We start from the raw sequence: 22,666 nt of genomic DNA, 5'->3' as shown, positions 1-22,666 counted from the left end.
ATAAATCCTCTGTTACCGAACATAAGTCCGGAAGCTTGATATGTTTTCCTTCAAATTAAAATAACAAATGTTGGACCCTATTAGTATTCAGAGCAGTAGAAAACCAAGAAGGATTTACTGCTTTCTAAAAGAATTTTTTTTATTTCTAAATCTCAACAGACTGTTATACTATTACTAATAAATCTAGGCTAGATTTGTATGCATGGGAAATAGCATAAAATGCACCACTATATAATGTAAATAGTGGAGTGTTTGTTTGTTAATTACAGGTTATTAATAGGCCTATTATGTTTATTTTATGTGTGGCAGAGACAGTAGCTTCACTTGTGTTAGTTTAGATGTATTATTAGTATATTATTTAAAAATGGAAAGTTTTAGTTGACTAATCTTATGTGATCCTCCATCCTAACAATTAGCGTTAGACCTTTACTTTGAAGTGTCCCACCGGAAACAGTCTTCTCTTTTCTCTCCAGCTTATTTCCAGCCGCGTCTCTCCACCGTGCGCCCACACCCAACCTGCACCGTCTGCTGTTACAGAGGCCAGCGCAGCCCTGCAGTTGTATGCGGGGACGTTGTATTCACGGTGCTCCTGTTTTTTTCTGGCCTCAGCAGACGAGCTACAGACAGGGCTTCTCTGCAGCGCTGCTCCGTCCATCCATTCTCTCTTATACCAGCTGAGGCTGTGCGCTCTGCGGCTGCTGCTGGCATCATCCATGTACTGTCAATGTGGATAGTGGCTTATTTACTCTGCATCATCTGACTGGAGAAAACATCTGACTGGCACCATGAGCAGCACTGGTAAGAACATTCTATTGTAGAATACAATGTGCTATTTATTATTGATGGTCTGTGGAACAATCCCAATAACATCCTCTGTGATAATCTTATAAGAAATTCCTTTAAGAATCACCACTGTTACTGCTTTGTCTTAGTTTGTGCCATTTGTCATCACATCTGGCATCACTACAGTCTCTCCATGAGTGAAATGTAAATAAGTGAAAGCACTCTGCTAATAAAAGATCATCAGGATGTGATGCGCCCAAATAAACAATGTCACAGTTAAGGTTAATGTCTGGTACTAAAGCACAGCCTTCAATTTGTCCCTGTGACAGATTATGTCACATGTGGGCTAATTAGACTGGATGCAGAGACGCCCCATGGTGGCTTTGGTGGCTCCTCTCATCATGTGGCTGGGTCGCAGTCACTCCTGGTTTTAATCAGGCACGGGCTGTTTGTGTGTGCAGCAAAGGGCCCGTCTCTCCTGGTGGGTCTGCTGCCACAGCTGGCTTTGTCCCTCAGGAGGTTTCAGCTAAATGTAACAAGAGGTTGATTTTAAGCCCCACAGCAACAGCACTGCTCTGTGTTTTACATGTGCAAATGTGTGAAATGGGATCGAAGTCACAGCACGAGCTCCACAACTTAGACATAACACCCACCTGAGTGTGGGGTGTGGTGATGAAATATAATGCTATGCAGACTTATATTGACTCAAGGATAAGTAGTGAAACTGTCATGGAGCTCTTCAGAATGTTCAGACCAGCATCTGCCTGCTGTCTCTTTGGGAGCAGATAATCGGTCCTTGTTTCATCCTGTACAACTTGACAGCAAACCCACCAGGCTGAAATCCAGCCCAACTCTAAAATGGGTCAAAAACGGCCACAAATTGTGCAGCTTTAGTGGATGCAACTCCACATCCTCCCAGGATTTTGTGAATGTTACACACATCTGTGAGTGTGTGAGGGCATGCAAAATTCAGAACTAGGGGTGGGGGTGTAGCTGATGAATGCAGAAAGCGTGGACGGTGCTGTGACTCTGTGCGGACTGTTTCAGGCTAATGAGAGTGCTGCAGTGTGTCTGGGAGTGAGACAGGAGAAATTCATTAGCACACTGTTGCAATAACTGCTTAAGGAAAAAGACAAACAAATGACACTGTTTGTCTTTGTTCTCCTCCTTCGTGATGCCTTTTATAAGCTTGACCTTTTACCTGTGGAAGAATGTCAGCTGGATGTGTTACAGGGCGTGAGCGTAACATTCATTTCAGATGTCTACCTGTGTAAACAGCTGGTCTCCACATGCGGTATGCTTCAAATAACCACTATCACCTGTTAGACAGAAACAGTCATTTTTTTAAGTTTAGTCTGATCCTTCTCAGTCTCCACTCCTCTGTGAAGATACATTGACAGCACTGAGCCTCTTTACCAGAGGGAATTAGTTATCAATGACTAATAGGGACGGATGATGGGAGAATCTCCTGTTAATTCTGGCTCAGATTACTGCCACAGGTCACGTAAGAATAGCTCTGATCAATACTGTTTCTCACGCTGTTTCCTGCCTGTTTGTGTACATTTAAAGTCTACAGTGTGAACCCGCTGACCTCTCGGCGATATGTCACGACTGACTTAAGAGGAGGCGAGCTAGGATCAATATATCTGTTGGCAGCTCTGTGGCTGTGGAACACCCAAAGGAAGATAATGAAAATTGTGCCACCATAACATACAGTACTTCGCTGACTGGAAGTCACTCCTGCAGGTCTCGTAATCCAACTTTTATTAACTGTGAAAAAATGTGGTTCAATAGTTTTGGCTCATTTGCTTTCCTTATGAGTTATATGAGAAGATCCATGTCAATCCACATTAAATATAATGCTGGAGTCAAGATGTGGTTAACATAGCTTAGCATTAGATGTGTCTTGGAGAACACAGAGACCGTGGGAGGTTTTGTGCAGCCTTGTTGTTGCAACACTGTTGCAGTAATGCTGCTTTCCTCTGCAGTGCAATATTGTGTGGTACAAGTCAGAGGTGTGCAGGAGGCACAGTGCTCACAGGTGTGTGCCTCTGGGGTGTGTGTCTGTGTGTGTGTGTGCATCAGTTTGTGTACCATGTCAAGGATGATGATTTATGTGTAATGCGAGCAGTGTGTGCATGGAGAGATGAAGAGAAAGTGCAAACACTGATGTGTATTGTGTTAACCTTTACCATGGAGTCAGCTAACTGTAATGAACGATACAGCCGTTTTCGCTAATATTACAATTCCACTTAGCCATTAGCCATTTTCTTACCTTAATTTAATGTCTTCCAGGAAACAAAATATTAACAAAATATCAATTATCTACATTAGCAATATTGTATGCATTCCCCTGATTTTGGCATCACATTACCAAATCATTATTTACCTGCTAAATTTATTTCCTTTGGTCATTGCAGAGATCAGCGAAGAGAGGCCACTAACATGCTGTGAAGCCTTCGTGAACTGTGGGTCGTAAATTATGATCAAAGCTGTCAGCCCACAAATATGTCCTTACAGGCTTTCGTTACAGATGTTACCAATAACATTAATGGTGGCTCTGTTCTCTTCAAGGGTCCCAGAGTGTCAGTGAGCTAGCATGTGGAATACATGTGCTCCTTCTACTCTGACATGCTGTACTCTGAGAAAAGGATGCTTACTGGCTTAATACATAAATACTGACTGAGCTCACTGGTGCTAAGCCTGTGGCTCTGGGGTGACATACAAACACACACACACACACAGAGTAGCAATTAAGCCCACAATGTGGCGTGGGCTTGTGACATTTCCCTGCAGCCTGCTGTTTTACATGGGCCTTTGATGAAGGCAGGAATGGCATGTTGTTTGTCCTACGTGAGTCCTCAGACTGAAGAGTTCGGTCACATCTCAGTTTTAGGGGATCATAGCAGCTATTTTTGTATCAACAGTAAGGTAATACTGTAATCACAAATTACTGTACAAAGTACTGTATGATCGGACCATATCCATTCAGTCATGCTTTATTCATACCTCACAGCTCCAGTGTGAAGCTTGGATCGTCCCGTTAATTGAGTCCCCTGTGCTGAGTTGAGGTGTGGCAGCGGCCCTCGAGGTCACAGTGCACAGGGTTGTGTTACCGGCAGCTGTAACATGTTGACAGAGCAGCGTGGGTTAAATGAGTCTTCATATAGTTCTTGATTGGTTAACATGTGTGAGAAGGAAACAGCTAAATTAAATTGAAATGATAATTTATGAACAGTAATGAATGCTGAATATGGTTATTTCTGATGTCATGTTGGATGACTCATTTTTAACTGCCGCCCTCAAGTGGTCACTTCAGGAACTGCATTTTTTTTACTTTCATGGTGGCTTCAACGTAAAGGTTCAGAAAACATGAGATAGTTTGTAGTTCTGTTTATTTAGAGTTTGACCTAGAAATCCTAAAAGTCTTCATACAGAATTCATGGTGCACAGCGGAGGATAATAAACCCTGATGTTGCACAAACACACAGAGAAACAAACGTCAGCTGCAGAGCTATATTCTGACACCGTTATGAATAACTAACAGTGATTCTCTTTCTATTAGATCAAATGAAATCTAACTTCCCCATCATGCCAGTGCTTAATGAAGCTGGCTGACAAAAACCTCATGGTGTTTGATCTATGATGCTGAAGATGTATCTGCACAGCTACACAATCTGATCAGAGTTTTATGCAGCCATAGGCCAAACAGAAGGCAGGAGACTCCTTTCCTCAAAGGGCCTGTGGTTTCTGATGTAAGTCCTATAATAACAGTTTCAGTGTAAAGAGCCTATCTGTCTTGCAGCTATATGTAAGGGGCTATTAAGAGGAAACAGGATGTGTTGTCCTTTGTGTTATTCCAGTGCATCATGGGAATGTGTGTGCAGCTACCTTGACAGCTAACTCCGCACTTTAAACCTGGATCAGATTGCTGCTATGTGGAAAGGAGAAGAGCGACACAGAGATCAATGAGCTCCAGTGAATTATTCATCAATTCACTTTCTTCTGAGTGTGTGTGTGTTTGTGTGTTGTGATGTGATTGATCTTCAGTGGAGACTGGATTGCTGTCCGTGGCTGACCGGACTAAAGCTGCTGTGTGCTGATGTATATTATATATATATATATATAATAATATATATATATATAATATACTGTGTGCCAGCTGAAGAAGAGCAGAACAAACCATTTTTCAGTGAAAAAACAACAAAGAAAAAACATTTTCTTTTCCCTTATGTTATGTTTTCCTTAACTTTCCTAATGGTTTTCCTTCCTTCCCTCCCTCTTTCTCCTTTTTTTACTTCCCTCATTCATTCCTTTTTACAGCTTGTTCTTCCATCCATTCTTCTTCGTGCCATTTCTTCCCTTTCCTTTCCTTGTTTTGGTTTTTCTCCCTTTCTATTTTTTTCCCTTAACTTTTTTCATTCCATAGCCTTTTTTTTCTATTTTTCGTTAACTATTCTCCCATTTCCTCCCTTTCTCTCCTTTTTCTTTCTTATTTTCCCCTTTCCCCCTTTTATCAGTTTCCTTGGTCTCTTGGAGCCTCCACACTTCCCCTGTGAATGGACCAATTAAACAGATCCACATTATGGGCCGTGCTGTTCTGACTGATTGTTAGAGTAGAACCCTAAATGTGGGTCAGAGTGGTGATTTGTCTTTTTGGCTGGTGTTAATTCTTCAGACTTGAAGAAAGACTTTAGTGAAGAAAGAGATTTGCTTCATGCTGTGCTTCTCTGAGGATCCCTAATCCTGAACATCAGCTCCACTCTGTGTGGCACCACCATAGGTTGTATACTTATGAGGACCACACAAGGATTGGAATTACAAGTTCAGCAATGTACCTTTCAAATTAAGCTCCAGTAGAACGGTTATATATTACATGTTTATATGTAGAATGCAGGGCTAAACACACCTCATGTCTGCAGGTTGTTTCCCTCTTTATATGCATATATAATCGCAATAAGAGCACACACATGCACACACACACACACAGTTCTTATTAAAACAAGCTTGTTAGAATGAAGGACTTAAAAAACCTAAAAAGGAAAGGAGAAAAGGACGAAGGAGACAGAAAGGATGGAGTAGCAATCAGCCAAGTCATTCCAGGTCATACAGTACATCGTTTGCTGTAGTGAGCTGGTTTTCAGTCTGGGTGCTCCTCCCTTCCTGGCCCTCCTCCATCCATCCCTCCTTCAGTCGTTGCCCTTGGTTACAGCCTCATTTTCACTACCAATAGAAAGCTGGATCTGACAGTGTGTTCCCTCTCAGCATCAGATTAGAAACCAGAGGGTGTTCCCCCATGTTTACATGCACATTCTGATGAGTGTTCACTTCATAGCAACAACTGCAATGTATTTTTCATTTGAGGACTAGGTGCATTTGGAGAGATAAATAACACTGAAATAAATGCTGCTGCTTTATCTCACTTAACACTGACATACATAGACTGTAATCTTGGAAATGGAGTCAGTAAATGTCCTGGACTGTATTTGTCTATATTAACTTAACAGATAATCACAGATGATCTCCCAACTGCAATACTTTATAAAAAAGTCATGCTTTTGAATTCTTTATTTTGTCAAATAATCATTATAAACTGTGTAATTAAAGAAATGATTCCCTAAGATTAGACTCATGGGAGGGGCTTTGGTTTCGGCCATGACCTTCGTCGTTACCCGGATGTCATCTTTCTAGCATGAAGCAAACACCTGCTTTATGTTTATTTCCTTGGTTGGAATTAGTTCTGTTGTTCTGGACTCATGAGTTTAAAGATGCGGCATATAAGGTGGCTGCACGGGTCGTGTGTGTGTGTGTGTGTGTCTGCTTTGATGCCAGAATGTGGCACTGATATTTAATGAACGTTTGCTTGGCAGCTTAATAGTATTTAAATATATTAAAAACAATCCTCTCCAGTGAGCATTAACAGTTTTCACTAACTTGGCAGGCTCAAGCTTGCTGTTTTAAACACTGCTAGTAATAAAGAATATGTGCCTTAGGACCAGGAGTCTGGCTAGTTTATTAGAGAATGGAGGAACATGCTGCAGTATAAACAACTTAAATTTATAAAATGAAGCACTATATGAAAAAAATGTATGGCATATTTGATTTATGCTCATTTAAAGGGGCATTGAATTCAAACTTTTATATTACTACAGTAATGTTGTATTATAGTGTCTACAAGGCTATCCCATCTTGTGGTACAAAAATGGCATTAAGTGATGCTGGTTTTGCATGGGTACCTCAGCACAGTAGATATCTCTTAGGTGTGTATCTCTGGTTTGTTTCATTGGTTATTTATTCACACACTTCTTTCTTCAGACACCTGTACTGATGCCTTTGCCCTCCATCACAGCACTGAATACAAAGATTTCTTTTTAGGTTAAATAGCAGTTCATTTTAAAAGGACTTAGTTTGGGTGTCTAAAGATAATCTACGTTTTCCTCTTACTCAGTTTTATGACCAGGAGTTGGACTTGGGATTGGGGTCGATGGTGCATTGCAGAGGTACACACGTGTGTGCTTGCACACATTGCACACACTCTGTGATCTCTCACTGGGATTTTAGGCTCATTGTGTTATCTATTATCCACCCCTCCAGTATGCCCAGTAGTGATATGGTCATCTGAGCCTTTGAAGTGAAGCTTTTTTTTTAATCATAGTCTGGTTCCCTTTAGTGTCAGGTTTTAACCAGCTCTATAATGACCCAGTGCTTTTATATTAGATATATAACACTGCTGGGTGTAATTGATTCAATCCAGAATGCTGCACATGTGACTCTGGAATAGAAGGAGCGAGTGCTGAGAGATATGTAGATATGGTTAGGGTCAAAAGGTGGCTCAGAGCAGAAGCTCTCGTTTCTTTTTGTAACATTGTGTTGTGTGTATCTGCCTTCTGCATTGTGTTGTGTAGAAAGAAGGGAACTCTTCCCGGAAATGACTGAGCAGTTTATTTTCTAGAGGGCAGCCACAGCAACGGTAATTGTGGAAGAAGAACAATGCATTCTCCTGCTATTTCTGCTCTGATCTCAGTACCTGTAATGTGATGGAATAGATCATCCATAAGGCTACTAAGATAGATCCATATGATATTTCTCCTGGAAAATATTGCCTGCTGATCAGGGCATGGAGGAAATGCACACAGCTTTTCTGTGTCTCTTTCTCCCTCTGTAGGAAGTTTGTACAGCAGGATGACAGATTGAGCTGACAACAGAGTGCTGCAGCGTGCACAAATCTGCTCATACCTCTGCAAAATACGCAGGAGGAAAAGAGAAAGTCTGTCTTCCTTTTTTCTTGGCAAAGCTACATAAAATGCCACATGCTGAGCTGTTTCTTGTCTTGTTTTTTTTGCATCGTTACTGTATTTGTTCACTGGCAGATGCTGTTGCTTTTTCAGCATTTGGTTCACACTTCTTTAGTCGAGAACTAACATTACTGCAGAGCATAACCCAGACTATTATTAATCACAGTTGGATGAAAGAAAAACTGCTGAGTCATTGTTTTTCTGCCAGTAATTTTTAACAATGAGTGAATTATTGAAAATGTTGTCAAATGTGTCTCCACGAATGAATGAATGAAGAGGCATTTTTATTATTATTGCATTTGGAATTTTGATCCTAGCAAATGTCAGCACATTGCTGTAAATAATGTTGTGGATTATTATTATTTTGGCCTGGCTGGAAGTGGCGGCATTCTGTTTTGGTCTTGCTTTTGGATTTGTTGTAGACGCCACTTGGCAGCTCTGGTGCTGGATGATTTGCAATGCAGATCCTGTGTCTTTTTGTCTCTTACACACACACACACACACACACACACACTAGCAGTGCCTGCTGCTGAGTCACATGGCACAGTCCATGCTGTTTCCCTGATGCTTCCTACTATTTTACTGAGCATTTCCTTTGCTTCTTGTTTCACTGATGAGCTGTCACAGCTTCAGATGACAGGGAAAGAAAGAAGTGAAGGATAGAGGATGTGTGTGAAAGAAGGGGGACGTTGTCTAAGATGAAATGAGGCCATGCTTGGATGCTCAGTCCCTCTGGCATGTGTCTCTGCTCACTGACAATCAGCTCAGTTATTATACACTCCTTTGGTACATCCTGTCTGTTATTTTTGGTTGTTTTTAATAGTCTCTTCTATGCGCTCCTGCTGGTGTGACTTGGCGCAGTAGACACGATCTACCTGCCATGCCATGGCTTCGAAGGCACACATGCTGTGCCTGTCCTCTATGACATTGTAAGTAACACTACTTCTATGACCAGTGGTGGAAAGTAACTAAGTATGTGTACTTTGTTACTGTACTTTTTTTAAATTTTTAATGTATTTATACTTTACTTAAGTGAAAATAATAGTGCATACTTTATACTTTTACTCCATTACATGTTGCAGCTGTTATCTGTACATTCTACTCCACTACATTTCTACAGTGTTTGTAGTTACTTGTTACATTTTATGAACACAGTGCTGGACTGATGTGAGGTCAGACTCTGCAGGGAGGTGGTGTCACGCTGCCAGCTGTATTTCTATAATGAGCCTCAATCATAATGCTGGTGCTCTGGCTCAGTTAGCTGACTCCATCCATTAATGTCTGATTAACATTAATCATAACATTAATCTCAGCAGGAATACTTACACAGCAAACATTTCTTTGATTATTTAACCTCATTAGATATCCTTTGCAATGGAAATCAATAAAATATATTCGGTGTGAGTACTTTTACTTTTAATACTTTAAGTACATTTATAAGTAAGTACTTAAGACTTTTAAGTAGGATTGTTGATGTAACACTTCTACTTTTATATATATATTAGTATATATTTTGCTGGGTAGTTGTACTTTTACTTAAGTAACAAGCTTCAGTACTTCCTCTACCACTGTCTATGACAATCCTTAAACTCTGTGTAACCTGCATATGCTAGCAAATGTTTAGCATCAAAGTTACTCTGAACACTGGAAGATAACGCATGACTAACTGTGCTAATGGCAGAAAATGGTTCACACTTATATCCTGAGTGGGCAGGCTGAGGAAAGTACATTTTTGCGTTTTATATCCATCTGTCTAAAAAAAGATTGTGAAAAAGGGAAAAATCTGAATCTCATAGCCTGTTTATCTTAATCTTACAGTTTTTGCCATATATTTTTTGCTGTATAGTGGCAAAATTATATGACATATAGGAAATGATTCTACGGCCCGTGAGGTTTTTTAACTGCCATGCTTACACAAAGTATAGCTGAGGTTCTTTAGAGTGCTGTTTGACCATGTGGCCCAGTGATCAGGTCAAGATTCATCATCTGAGAGTCATGAATGTGTGGGTTTATACACACCTACAAAAATTCAGATGACGGAACAGTTATTTCCATCATGGCAGAATACTCTACCTCAGGTCATCTGGTTCAGTCATGTTCTGAATGCCTGGCATGGTGCCTAATGAGTCTGCCCGATTACTTCACCGCCGTGGAAGTGACCATTGTTTTTATGGGCCGCAAAACATGGAGAAGGTCCAACATCATTAACATTACCCCAAGGTGACCCTACACCAGCTGAATGAAGAATGATCTCATTGTTTTTCTGCACTGTATGTACAGTTCTCAGTCACATCACGCAACCATTTTGTGTACTATCGTAAGTGTTTCGGACAAAATACACAATTAGTGATTTAAGTCACGCTACATAATTCAAGTACGAAGGCCTGTAAGACATTTAACTAACAGAAAGCAGCCTTCTCAGCAGACCATCCGTATTCCATTAAAATACTTAATTGCATACAGCTTTTTAATGATATGTTTACATGAATTTGTCCTCCTATTATCTGTTTCTGTAAGTCAGTTTGGTCTTCATCTTTTACCTCATAGAGTTGATTTGATTACTGCTACAGCAATGAATCCCAACGGCTAAGTGTGATATTGATTAGATATCTGCTTAAATCAATGAGTAGAGTTAAAGCTAGTCTCTAAATACCAACAAGCACAGCGGCTCAATATAAAGTCACATTGAACATAAATTCAGATATCTAGACAAGCTTCTCTTGTACTGTATTTAGCAGCACGTTAGATACGTAATGATGGCATACTGTTGTGATTTTTTAAACTAAAGATTTGGCACAATGGAAAAAGAAAATGGTATCACATGAGAATCTGAAGGTCTTTCCATCTTATATCTTATCAGGACTCCTTTAGCATAAATTCAATAAAAGTGACTGAGAAATTACATCTTTGTGCTTGCAGCTGCTATAGTCTGAGACAGGTGTTCGGACCCTCAGCTTTATTGTTTCTCCCAGGGCCTTAAAATGTATGAATAATCATCTTATTGATGTATGATGTCACCTATGTTAGCAGTTTGTCAGACTGGAACATGGTAACTTACACATTGCAGTTGCTCTCTGCACAGGCCAAGTAAATAATGTATGAATTAGCTTGCTAACTTGTAAAAATGTCAAGGCGGCATTCTGCCTCAGCAACTCAAATACTGAAAAATAACACTGAAGCTCCTCCTTGGTGAGCAGGGAAACAGTAGCTACATATTGCTATTAGCTCTGGAAAGACTCATAGTTGTCTTCAGAACAAAAATACATTTCCACACTTCCAGGACAATAATCCATTCCAGCTCCTTTGGTATTAACAATGTTTGCGTAATTATTCCTATTGCCAGAAGGGGGAGTTTTGTAGCTCTAATTTAGCACAGCTTTAATGTTAGAAGTGCCTTTAAGATGAAGATGACTGAAGTTTGAAATGCTCAAAAAATAACCAGATGAAACACCAAACACTGTATTAATATGTCAAACCTTTCAGAATTCTAAAGGTATTTAACACCAGATAAGTTATCACTGAAGCTGAGTTTGATGCTGCCAGGGAGGACTGTGACACACCCAGTGACAGATTACCAAGAGGTGTCGTTCTCTTTTAGCTCCAAATGCTTCTATTTATAACAGATAGCTGCCATAACTCAGAGAGACAGAGAGAGAGAGAGAGAGAGAGTTAGAGCGAGAGGGAGAGGGAGAGAGAGAGAGAGAGAGAAACATATGACCCACAGCTCATTCCAGAGATAGTGACGGACAGAGTGCTCACTCCGTGCTCCCATCTATTATTACACCAGAGCTGCAGAGGATGTCGCAACTCTGTCAGAGGACTCTGAAAAGAATTCTGGGATATTGTCTGTAATCATCAGCAGAGGACATAACAATTTAATTCATTTGGGAGAACAGTTGAGACGATGCCAGAGGAAAAAGGTAACCTTTGATTTTTTTTAATCAGCTGAATGTGGCATGTTCACCTGGCAGGGAGAGGAGAGACTTTATAGCTAATGATCTTCTTGCAGTAACTATGGCTTACCTTTACCTAGTTGCCATCCTGACTCACTACTCAAATCTCATGTAGTTAGTTATTGATTTTACCTCAACAACCACAACTCAGATAGGAGAAAATCACTCGTGTCAGATGAGCGCACTGTTTAAGGATGTGTAAATTGCACTTTACCTGCAGCTATACAGGCCTCATGTTATGTAATCCCAGTGTAAAGCTTAGGACAACAACAATGACAACAAGAAGCCTAGTAGCAGCCTGAATGTCTGTGCTAGAGGTTGATATGCTGCCTGCCTGCAACATCCCTGGCAACAACACTGTTGTCTTGGTCCCCTGCCTGCATCTCTAACACTGGGAGTTAAGCCATTTGGGCTCCTTACAAAGGGGTGTGGGCCAGTTGCTGTGAAGCAATTGCTGTGATATTCCTATATTAAATAACGGTGTTTTTTGTATTGCATAACAAGTTGACCCCCTATGGTTTTATTATATTTTTGTTGTTTCTTTATCTACTGAAAACATCTACTGTTAACATTAAATGTCAATGCAATGAGAGGGCAAAATGCTCTTATAAATGATGTAGGGATATACTTTTTTTCTATGTATGAAAGGATTTAAGAAAATAAAAATCCAAACAACCATGTGTAATTTTGGCTAGTGTCTCTGACAGTGCAACCACTGACAGAAGTTAAAAATAACTATGTAGAGTATATTGACTGCAAAATGTGCCTAACTTTCCAACTTCCCTTTTAATAGCAGTGGTGAGTGTGTATTGGAGTTGGACATTTTTTATTCAAAAATTGTGTTGAGGCAAATTACCGAAGAAGCTAACAGTGGTTAGAATCAGAAATTGGGCTTCTTTGCTTTTGCCATTACAAACTAGCACAATATAGAGTGTATATATATGATCTCTGATATCCTAAGATAAACACTTTTGATAACAATTTTGTGTTGCATGATAGAAGCTAAAAGTGCATACTGTAGCATCAGAACTTTTCTTTCTTCTCTAACCAGCTTGTAGGTAGGTTTTAAGCTAGTCTGTATTGTGTGGTCAGGGATCTTTTAAATCTATCTAAAACTAACTAGCATCTAGCTGTCAATCTGTGACAAAAAATGTGAAGTAAAAATAGAGTAAAAATGCAAAGCAGTGCTATGCAAATACATCACATATATTAAAGCTTGTGTGCATGAGAACTTTGGTAAAGGTACTTTACCAATGTATCCTGCTCCTTTGGCCATAAAAAGAAGCCATACTGCTAGTCCTTATAAACAACACCATAAATATTTCCTCTCTTCTTCCACTGTTTTTTCTCAGCAGCCTTGTTAAAGCCACCCCGTTTCTTTTTGTTGCTTTAAATACACAGTCTTAACTGTGTTTTTCATAGAACAAGAAGGCATGTACACTGCCATTGCAATGTGACAAAGCTTGTTAAGTTTTGTGGCGAAGTGACACACCCACAAACACTCACTGCCATGTGCTTCCACACGCATACCTTACAGTGACATGTCAGAGAAAAAAGCGAGCTGTTAGCATACTGAAATATTTTCTCATGTTCTAATTAAATAAAAAAATGTTCCTCTGCACGTACAAATGCATGCTGACTCACACAGGTATGTTGGCTAGGCAGTCAGGCTCATGTGTATGTATCCGTCCTAGCCAAGGACAGTGTATCCTGGGTGTGTGATGTAATGGCTGGCTGCTCGTCAGCAGTCACAGCGACGCCCATCGCCATTCCAGACCTGCCAGTAAACAAACCATCTGTGTGCTTACTAGTACCAGCCACAGTGACATTTCATTAAGAATTAAACTAAAATAAAACTATCACTATATATTAACCAGCTTCTTGCCAAGTGGTTAAATAGGTTGCTTTTTCATTGAAAACATGTTTATTTGCCATTATGGGCAACAACTTTCACATTACTGAGTTATTACACCCCTTGTTAATATAAACGTAGCTTTAAAATTTACTGCATAATGAATTATGGCAATTAAATGCTCTTATATGGCATTAAATTTACTGCTAAATCTGTAGTAGCAGGTGAGTTATGTAAGAGGCAGTTATTGGGGTCACCCTTTGCTCACTATATAATGTACCTTTGTGCAGTTCAAGGTAGAGTAATGTCCTGTGGATGCTGATAATGGGCTGTGTGTTTGAATCCAACTGCCGCTGTACTGCCCTCTCTCCCTTGGGTGATAAAGGCGCTTGGCATATGCCAGTGTTTTTGCACCAGCTCCACTCAAAGCGCTGACACAATGCTTTCTACAGAGAGCCTCTATTCATGAGTCATGCAAAGCACACACACACACAAAACTCCAATCCCTACTGTCTTTTTACTCCAACTCTCTGCCTGCTGTGCCCTTTGCATTCCACCACAATCTTTCCTGGTCACTAAGATTAACAAAGCATCCTTCACATGCGTTTACATTATACATGCACTGTGACATGTTCAGCGATGTCCTGCTGCATCAGAGTGAGTGCGCTTCGCTTACATAAGCCATCAGCATTTGCAACTCAGCAAGCTAATGATCAAAAAATGTTGACTCTCTTTATTCAGTGTTTGCCTTGTCATTCTCTCTTTATTATTATCCTTTGTCTCTCTAAAGTAAGCCTCACAAAGCAAACCTTTGCAACAGCATAATTTTAAACAAAAAGAGCACTAAAAAAAGTTCAATACGTGCACCTTTTCTAATAATAAATTTGTTGGTTCCACTTGTCTACTGAACTTTATTAAAATGCTAGATCCTTACCATATGGTTCCATACAGGTATGCATAGTCAGGTCATTCCATTCATTGTGGTGCTTGACCTGCTCCCATTTAGTCACAGGAGCATCCCAGAGGTGTTTAAGGTCAGGACTCAGTGCAGATCAGTCAAGTGAACTAGGACAACCAGACTATTTCTTTCTTTAGTTGGCTTTGTGTTTAAGGGCATTGCCATGTTGAAACAGGAGCCTTTCACAATTGTTTCGCACAAAGCTGGAGTCAAACCATGTATGCACATTAAATCTTATTTTCACACATCTTAGATATCAAGATTGGAGTGTATATGCTCCACCCTGAGGCAGAGACATGGAAAAGGTCCATCCAGCTGCAGGAACACATGTGATTATATCTGTAGGCTGTGTGTTATCCACGTGGCAAAACTATTCACAGTCATCTTGTCACAGGAATGGCAAGAATCATGTTTTCACACAAAGACCATATTCATTAAAAAACATTTATTGTTTGACTTTGCGTTGCTTTGGAGGTTTATGACTGCTTAAATAATGTTTTAGTAAGGCAGATATGACATGCCCTTGTCTCTGTAAGGACTGTACCAACAAGGGTGCTCTGGTGTCATTTGTCAGAGAGGCCAAAGGTCAGGTTTCTGTAGTGTTTGACCTCAGGGTCAGAGATAGAAAATGTGGTACAGGTCAGCTTGCAAACGTGACAGCACAGGTGGATGACAGGGACTTTAGAGCAAACATAACTCATAATGTCTTGTCTGAATGCATCTATGGTCCAATAAAGTATGTAATTCCTCTGTGTTTCGCCCTAGAGGATGTCCTCCTTTGGCTTTTAATGATGGTATAATAATGGAGTGAGTTAATCTTTAGGAGTGAAGTAATGGCAAAACCAAGGTACGACCATGTGTCAACCGGCTCTTAAAAGATTTCGCCTGTTGCTAATCAAAGTATCTAAACCTTAAGAGGAAGTGAATTCAGCCAATTAAAATGTTCATAGTCCTAATTTCAGATTAACAGGCCTTTAAAATGCACATTCTCTGTGTGATGACCTTTTTCAGTAACCTGTTTGGTCATAAATTCAAGACCAAAAAACTGCTTTTTAATATGGAAGCAGAATAAATGTTGGTAGTAGGTGAGTTTGAATTTAGACAAGTATCCTTGTAGCAGTCATTAGCTTTTTGTTTAGCACCATGCTTTTCTGTGGGGACATATTTTGCTGCAACACAGTCATATATAAGTGCATATTGAGAAAGACACACCTTTTAGTAATAAATTCACATAAAAATATTGTTAGCAATCAACTTGTCTTGGAATAGCGAATTAAACTATGGTGCTGATGATGTCACAGTTAGCAATAGGCTAATATCGGATGATTATTATACTGGCCAGGCTCTGTTTTATATAGGTTAAAGAGTGTACTGGTACAATAGGATTCCTCTAACATTATCTTTAGTTGCACAAGTGTATGGGAGAGCTTTGTCCACCCACCATCCACCTCTATCCCCTCCATGCTAGATGTTACTGCAGTGAAACTTTGTTTATTTGTATCCATCAGCATTTTGGTAAAATGATATGTCATGTTGAGCTGCTAGCCTAAGCAAGGAACAAACGGAGACCCTTGTGCTATTTATTATACCCTTGTTTTCCAATGAAAGGAAAAACAACACTTAATCTGCATTTTTTTTTTGGCGAATGTTCTTATGTTTACTCATATGAAAGTGAAAGTCCCCGAAGGTCAACCACTCTGCCACCACAAACTACTCCTGCTGTTGTAATGTGAGCATTTTGATCCCCTGCCCACCCCTGTCGCCTCTGCAGATGGTTCACACCAGGAATGCTGCGGAGGACCATGGGATCCCCGTGAGTTGAGGGAACGCTCTATTTTTAGGAGGTGCTGGAGCATGGCTTCTTGAAAAAGTGTTAGAGATATGGTTGCTTGTGTGTTCTATGCTGTAGTGGCCTGTGGTTGTGTCTTAAAAAAGCTTTTTCATGTTGTACCATTAACAAAGTTGTTTCAGGAGCTATTGCTAGATTTAGTTTTTCTTTTTTCTATTTCTTTCTCATAAAAATTAAGAAGTGTGTTTTTTTCCAGGACAGAGTTGCTGTGATTAAGCTATATATCTACATGCCTATATTTGGTATAGGTGTGCAGGTGGTAAGCTTCACGCCTTGCCCATAGTCAGTGTGTGTTCCCAATGGCTTCCAGTGGTGTGACCGTATGCAGTACAGACATGTAGTGTTGCATTGCTCAGATAGCTGCCTGCCTGGCTTCGACCTTTTGCGACAAAGGCTTCAGTAGTGGCCATCAGCCAGAACAGACACCAGAGAGGCTGATTGATGATGTGGACAACTGGCCCCCCTGGAGAAGACATGGTGCCGGGAGGAGGAGGGGGGATGGGAGGCGGAAAGACTTTAAAATGTATGCTGCTATACTCAGCACTGTCACTCCTCTCTGCATTGAGAGAGGAAACCCATTACCTTCTTACACCATCCATGTCCAGATGAATAATTTCCACTCCCTACTTGTGCTTCTTTCTTCTTAAACTTTGACCTCATTACTGGTAGTTGGTTGCAGGAACTTAATTTAATTGGTATAAAATTGGACTTGCAGCAATTTAATTCTCACTGACTACTTTTGTTGAGTTAAAGCCATATAAAAAAACAGGTAATCCAAATATATTCTAGCAATAGAATCCATATAATGTTAGTGAGAATGGGGCCATCCTCTCCTGGCAGATCTGCCTTAAGACAAAGGGGCTGAATATATTTATGGTAAAAGGATAGATAGCTACCCTGATTACTTGGCATTCTGAAATGCCTGAAACACAGAAATGCAAACACTGCCTTGCCAACAACTTAACAAGCACACAAAAGAAGTGCAGTGATTTAACATGGACTGAGCGGACCATTATTCATTTTGTCAGCTTGCTTTCCACCGACACATATTTGGACCCTTATCACAGACCACTACAACTGTCTTAGTTACTGGCAGCCTCGATGTCTGGAAGAGCTTTCTTGATTCTACTTCTGGCCTGACACATCATCTCCTTTCTCTTCCTCATCTCCGTCCTCCTCTTCTATTTGCTGTTTGAAGGGGAAGTAAACGACACCCCCCTAACAGGTGCAAGGGTTCAGCACTGCACGCCAGGTCAGATCAGGAGGCAGAACCCCTCCCGGCTTCCCCATGACTACCAATTACAGCTGCATGCCCTCCTCTCCACCTTCTCTTGCTTTTAGACTGTTGTTTTTTCCAGATGGTTGCAATCAGCTTGATCCAAGACCTGTTTTTTTATGAGGACTCAAGACCTTCGCCTTCTAAATTCTTGTCTTTATTGGTTAGAATGCCCACACATATGTATAATATACATAATAAACCCCTGTTGTTTTGATTCAGTTTAAATTTCAGAGATCAGATTGTAATCTAGAAATATGAACTGGGTGAAAGCAGCTTTTTGAATTTTAACATCATCCAAAGAAAACTTCATGAGGTTTCCTTACTCTGTATTTTGATTACATTTGCTGACCTCAGGAATGTCCAGTGTCAGGTACATTCTCAACTTTCTCTTAGAGAAAAAATAAAATCCAAAAAATAGCTTTGTTCTCCACTGTAGGTGAGCAGTTGACTCTGTGGAGTTGGAAATAGGTTTATTTGCGAGATTGAAATGTGTCAGAGTGGATAAATGTTCTTTCCCACATTGTAGAGAGAAAAAAAACACTGTAGCTTTAAATTAAGTCAAAACACTGTGCCAATAAAACACGTTATAAACACCCAATGAACCGAGCAAACCAGGAAAAAAGGATAATGTCCACCAGAAGCAAGGTCTTGGTTAGGTTCCAAAAGCAGCTCTGTTTGGCTCGTTGCTGTTACCGTTGTGCTTTCATTCTCTCTCTGCCTCCTTCTCTAAATCAATTCATTTGATGAACTCCTCTTTCTATGCCTAATTATTGGTAACCATGGAGGCCTTACGAAACCGGTCTGACGACACAAATGTTTCCTGAGAACACAAAGGGCCTATTATTCGGCCGATGGCCCAGTCAGTACTGAAAGGCAGATCAGTATGTGAGCTTATTCTGCCACGATTATGATGAAAGGGTAAAAGGGTAAGATGTGCTGGTGATAGAGTTGGGATGTGCATCTCAGAGTTTATGTTGTGACAAATGCCTTTGGTGATGCTGTACTGCTTGATTAGAAGTTTGTCATTACAGCACAGTCTGTCCTTCCTGTTTTGAACAAAGGACGGTAACTGCTTTGATAGTGGTTGGAAGATCGTCAATGTTATGACGTCCATGCAACAGAATTTATATTGTCTGTGCTTGCTTATATGGTCTGGTCTACGCAAGACTGGGGACAACTAGATTAAAGGCAGGGTTGGTGTCAGACATATAAGTACGTTTTGATGGAATATTGATACCCAGGTTTGGACCCAATCATACATTGTGTACATTGTTTCTCAGCTGAGTGTCACATCTGACACTAGTTGTATAAAAGTTGCCATTGTATATATTGTGAGGAATAAATGATGGATACAGATGGTAAAAGCATTCAATTAAATATTAGGATTCATGCTGTTCATGTGATCACCTTATTAGACATCACTGAAACAAATCAGTAGGTCTATTTTTAGTGCCATACTTTAGTTCACAACACAATCAGAGTCCTGACAGACACACCCATGTTAAAGACCTTATTCACCCCACCGGAGTCAGACCAGAGCTTGGTCAAGAGATGGGTCAGCTGAGGGTCAAATCTCACAGAAAGAACGTCAGCGCAGACTGGTGCTTTTTAATATTCTGATCTGAAAGAACAGTCTAAGTGACAACATGGATATTTAAAGATCAAAGTAATGTTTTTATTATAATAATTAAGTATGACACTGCAAGAAAGTGCATGAAGTTTGAAGGACCAAATGGGGACAAGTGTACAGTGTATGAATAAAGGGGTCACTCGATTGCAGATATTTCTAGATTCTAGCAACATATTTTCATGACACACATAAAAAAAAACGTAACAGTATCTGTCTTTATTATCAGCTGTCCTTTAAAGACAAAGTACTCACTGTCCCATTTAGAATACCGTCTAAAATAGTCTTGTCTCTGTCTCCTGCAGTGTTTCAGCAGCAGGCTGTCCACAGCCCTCTGGAGCAACAGAAGCAGAAACAGAAACAGAAGGGTGGAGGAGGAGGACCTATCACCTGTCAGACCTGTGGGAAGCCCTGCAAAGGGGAGGCGCTCCGAGTCCAGAACAAACACTTCCACATCAAGTGTTTCATCTGCAAAGGTATGTAGCAGCCAGATATCACCTCACACCATTACACAGCAGATACCATAGCTGTATAGTGCAGGAACATATTACACTTGTATGTGGTGCTTTATAGGTAAATAGACCTCAAAGCCAATGCAGACCACAAATGTAAAATACAGAGTAGTAACTAAGAGGTCTTTGTAAAATAAATAAAACCTGTAAAATAACCATGTTTCTCATTAGCCTTGACTAAACACAAACAAGCGACTGATCACACCATTTTTACCACTCCAGCATTGTATCATGGTCATATTTACGAAAGGAACTCCACTTAGGAGTCAGATGGTCCTATCTAATCAGTTAAAGCGTGTGCTGAGTGATTGGAAGCAGGAGGTTTCTTCTGTGTACATATTTCTGGGTGGGAAGCTGTAAGTGTCAGAAACTTGAAATGTGAGTATGTTCTAAGTGTGCGTGTGCTTGTGGGTGGGTGTGGGTGTTAGATGTTTTTTTCTTTATGCATGTGACTGAAGTGTGTGTTTGCGGCCCTCCCAGTCCCAGACTCTCAGCACAAGCCTTGTGTCAGACCGCTGTTGATGTCAACACACACTCAGGTTGCTAAGCAATCTTCAGGGTCTGCAGCTTCCTGGAGCTTATTGCCTTTAATCTTACATTGACCAGCAGACTCCCTGTCTGTACGTATACACCCCACCACCGCTCCTATCAGCTCTTCTTGCTCCTCCTTCTCCTCTGCCTTTACCTCAATGTGCATTCCCATGATGCATTAGGTATCAGTTTCCTTAATTTTGTGAACGTAATTTTGTTTTCAAATAAAAGCATTCTGTATTCACCAAACCCATGTTTGCAACTGAATTCCCTGTGGTGGATTGTAATTAAGTACCAGCCAAACCTGTTCTGTGCAACAGGAGTATATAAATGGTTGTTAAAGGCAGCCTGTTAATCAAGTCATGCGGTATGTGTGTGTGTGTGTTTATTTTTCACTAAACACACTTCCTTTCATTAATTTGCTTAGTCTAAATTGACATTGATAATAAGTCCAATTTTGTGCAGCAATATTTTGCAGCTATAAAGAGAAGGATCTGAGCTGAGTTTGTTTCTTTTGGTGAGCTTTTATGTTTAAATAAAAAAAAATGCATTGTAAATTGCGTTGATCACACGCCTTGGGTCACTTACAAATTACTCATACAAGTTCATCAGATGTTAATACTTGAAAGTCATTATTTTGCAGTTACTGGATGTCATGATTAAAGGGGCAGAGAGCATGTTTTCCTCCCTGAAAGTATTTGGCTTCCTTTCAAAAGGGGCTTAATAAGGAAGCTGGCTAATGGCAGGGATTCACGTGGTATATTAATACCACATAGATGTAGCTACATAAATGCTCTGCTCACCTCACCCAAGTTACACAGAAAATGCCCCGGCTATTTTATCTGTCTATAAATCCAAAGCATGACTATATTAATTGAATTTCCAAGTAATTTGGCTTATTAAATGAGCTAATTATCCCTCTGTTGTGAGGGTTAGGGGGGGACTCGGGTTTGGTTATTTGCTATTAAAACTTCCAGATGTGGACTGATAGGAATCTGAAACTCAGTGATGGAAATAAAATAAACCACAACAGGCTGAGATGAGATCAGACCGCTCTTTCTGTAACTTACAAGTTAACATCAAAGATAAAAACGATACCTGACACCGTTTGCAGCCAAGCTCAACAAAATACAGTGCTCATTAGTTGTTTTTTTCACTTAGCAAGTTCATCATGGATAATGAAATCAGGTGTGATATCTCTTGCTACTAGCTTTTGATGCACAGATCATAACCACAATCTGCTTCACCTCTGACCAACTACACTGTGTCAATGACAGATGAGAAGCATGACCCCTGGCTCTATTGCTATATTAGCACCAATTACAGCCAGCCTGGGTGTTAGCCAGCAAAGCTAACAGCGCCAGGTCTGATGTGACGATCCGTCATCGTGCCGCTACCCCTGTGCAATTAACAGTGAGCAGTAAGCAGGATTGGATTGATACGAGTTAATATTGGCCTCTTTAGCACTGGCCTCATATCAAGGTTTCTCTTGGCTGCTTATAGTAAACACGAGCTCTGTTTTTAGCAACATGTACGCCCAAGTGCACTGCTAAAACACAGCTTCGTTTGCTTGCTATACTGATTTCTTATCGATGTGAGCTGGGTAAATGGTACTTTGCAAACATCTACACAACTCAAAGACAGTTAAATAAGTTGACAGCCTGATAGTTTTCTGAGGAAAAACTAGTTGATTAATTATGAGGTTCAATCTTGGGACTTATTCTTTGTAGCACTTTCCTTTGGTAGTACTATACATAAGCAAGGTCATACACATAAGGTTATATTCATGACTTTTACAAAACCAGGACTTAAGCCTGGAGATAAGGTGGAATTTATGAGATAGATATTTGGAAGTCCTTGACTACCCAGTGATCCCAGGTCAAAGCCTCTTGGCCATCAGCATTACAAGACTGCCGCTGTTAAATCTTTTCCAGAAGTTTTGCAACCGGGTATTTTTAAAGCATTCCCGAGCTAACCTTTGTGGTATTCCGCTTTATAGCACCTCTGCATTTGCTTCCTTTTTGGGG

General features: G+C 40.3%; 1 protein-coding gene across 17 annotated transcripts in view; it reads left to right on the top strand.

The window, feature by feature from the left end:
- The first annotated feature begins 534 nt into the window (after positions 1-534).
- ablim2 (actin binding LIM protein family, member 2) overlaps positions 535-22,666 on the top strand; it is a 53,992-nt gene continuing 31,860 nt past the window's right edge. For 3 of the 17 annotated variants that reach the window (XM_028428750.1, XM_028428747.1, XM_028428741.1), the window contains exons 1-3: positions 11,771-11,998; positions 16,613-16,654; positions 19,902-20,072. In XM_028428750.1, coding sequence (XP_028284551.1) covers positions 11,983-11,998; positions 16,613-16,654; positions 19,902-20,072 — 229 coding nt within the window. In that variant the 5' untranslated portion in view covers positions 11,771-11,982. Of the gene's footprint in view, positions 799-11,768; positions 11,999-16,612; positions 16,655-19,901; positions 20,073-22,666 lie in introns of those variants that run through there. The other 14 variants (XM_028428738.1, XM_028428735.1, XM_028428740.1 and 11 more) reach the window with 10 other exon arrangements.

This window comes from Parambassis ranga, chromosome 18, assembly GCF_900634625.1.
Source record: "Parambassis ranga chromosome 18, fParRan2.1, whole genome shotgun sequence".
NCBI classification, from domain to species: Eukaryota; Metazoa; Chordata; class Actinopteri; family Ambassidae; genus Parambassis; species Parambassis ranga.
This window is presented reverse-complemented; position numbering and strand designations above follow the sequence as displayed.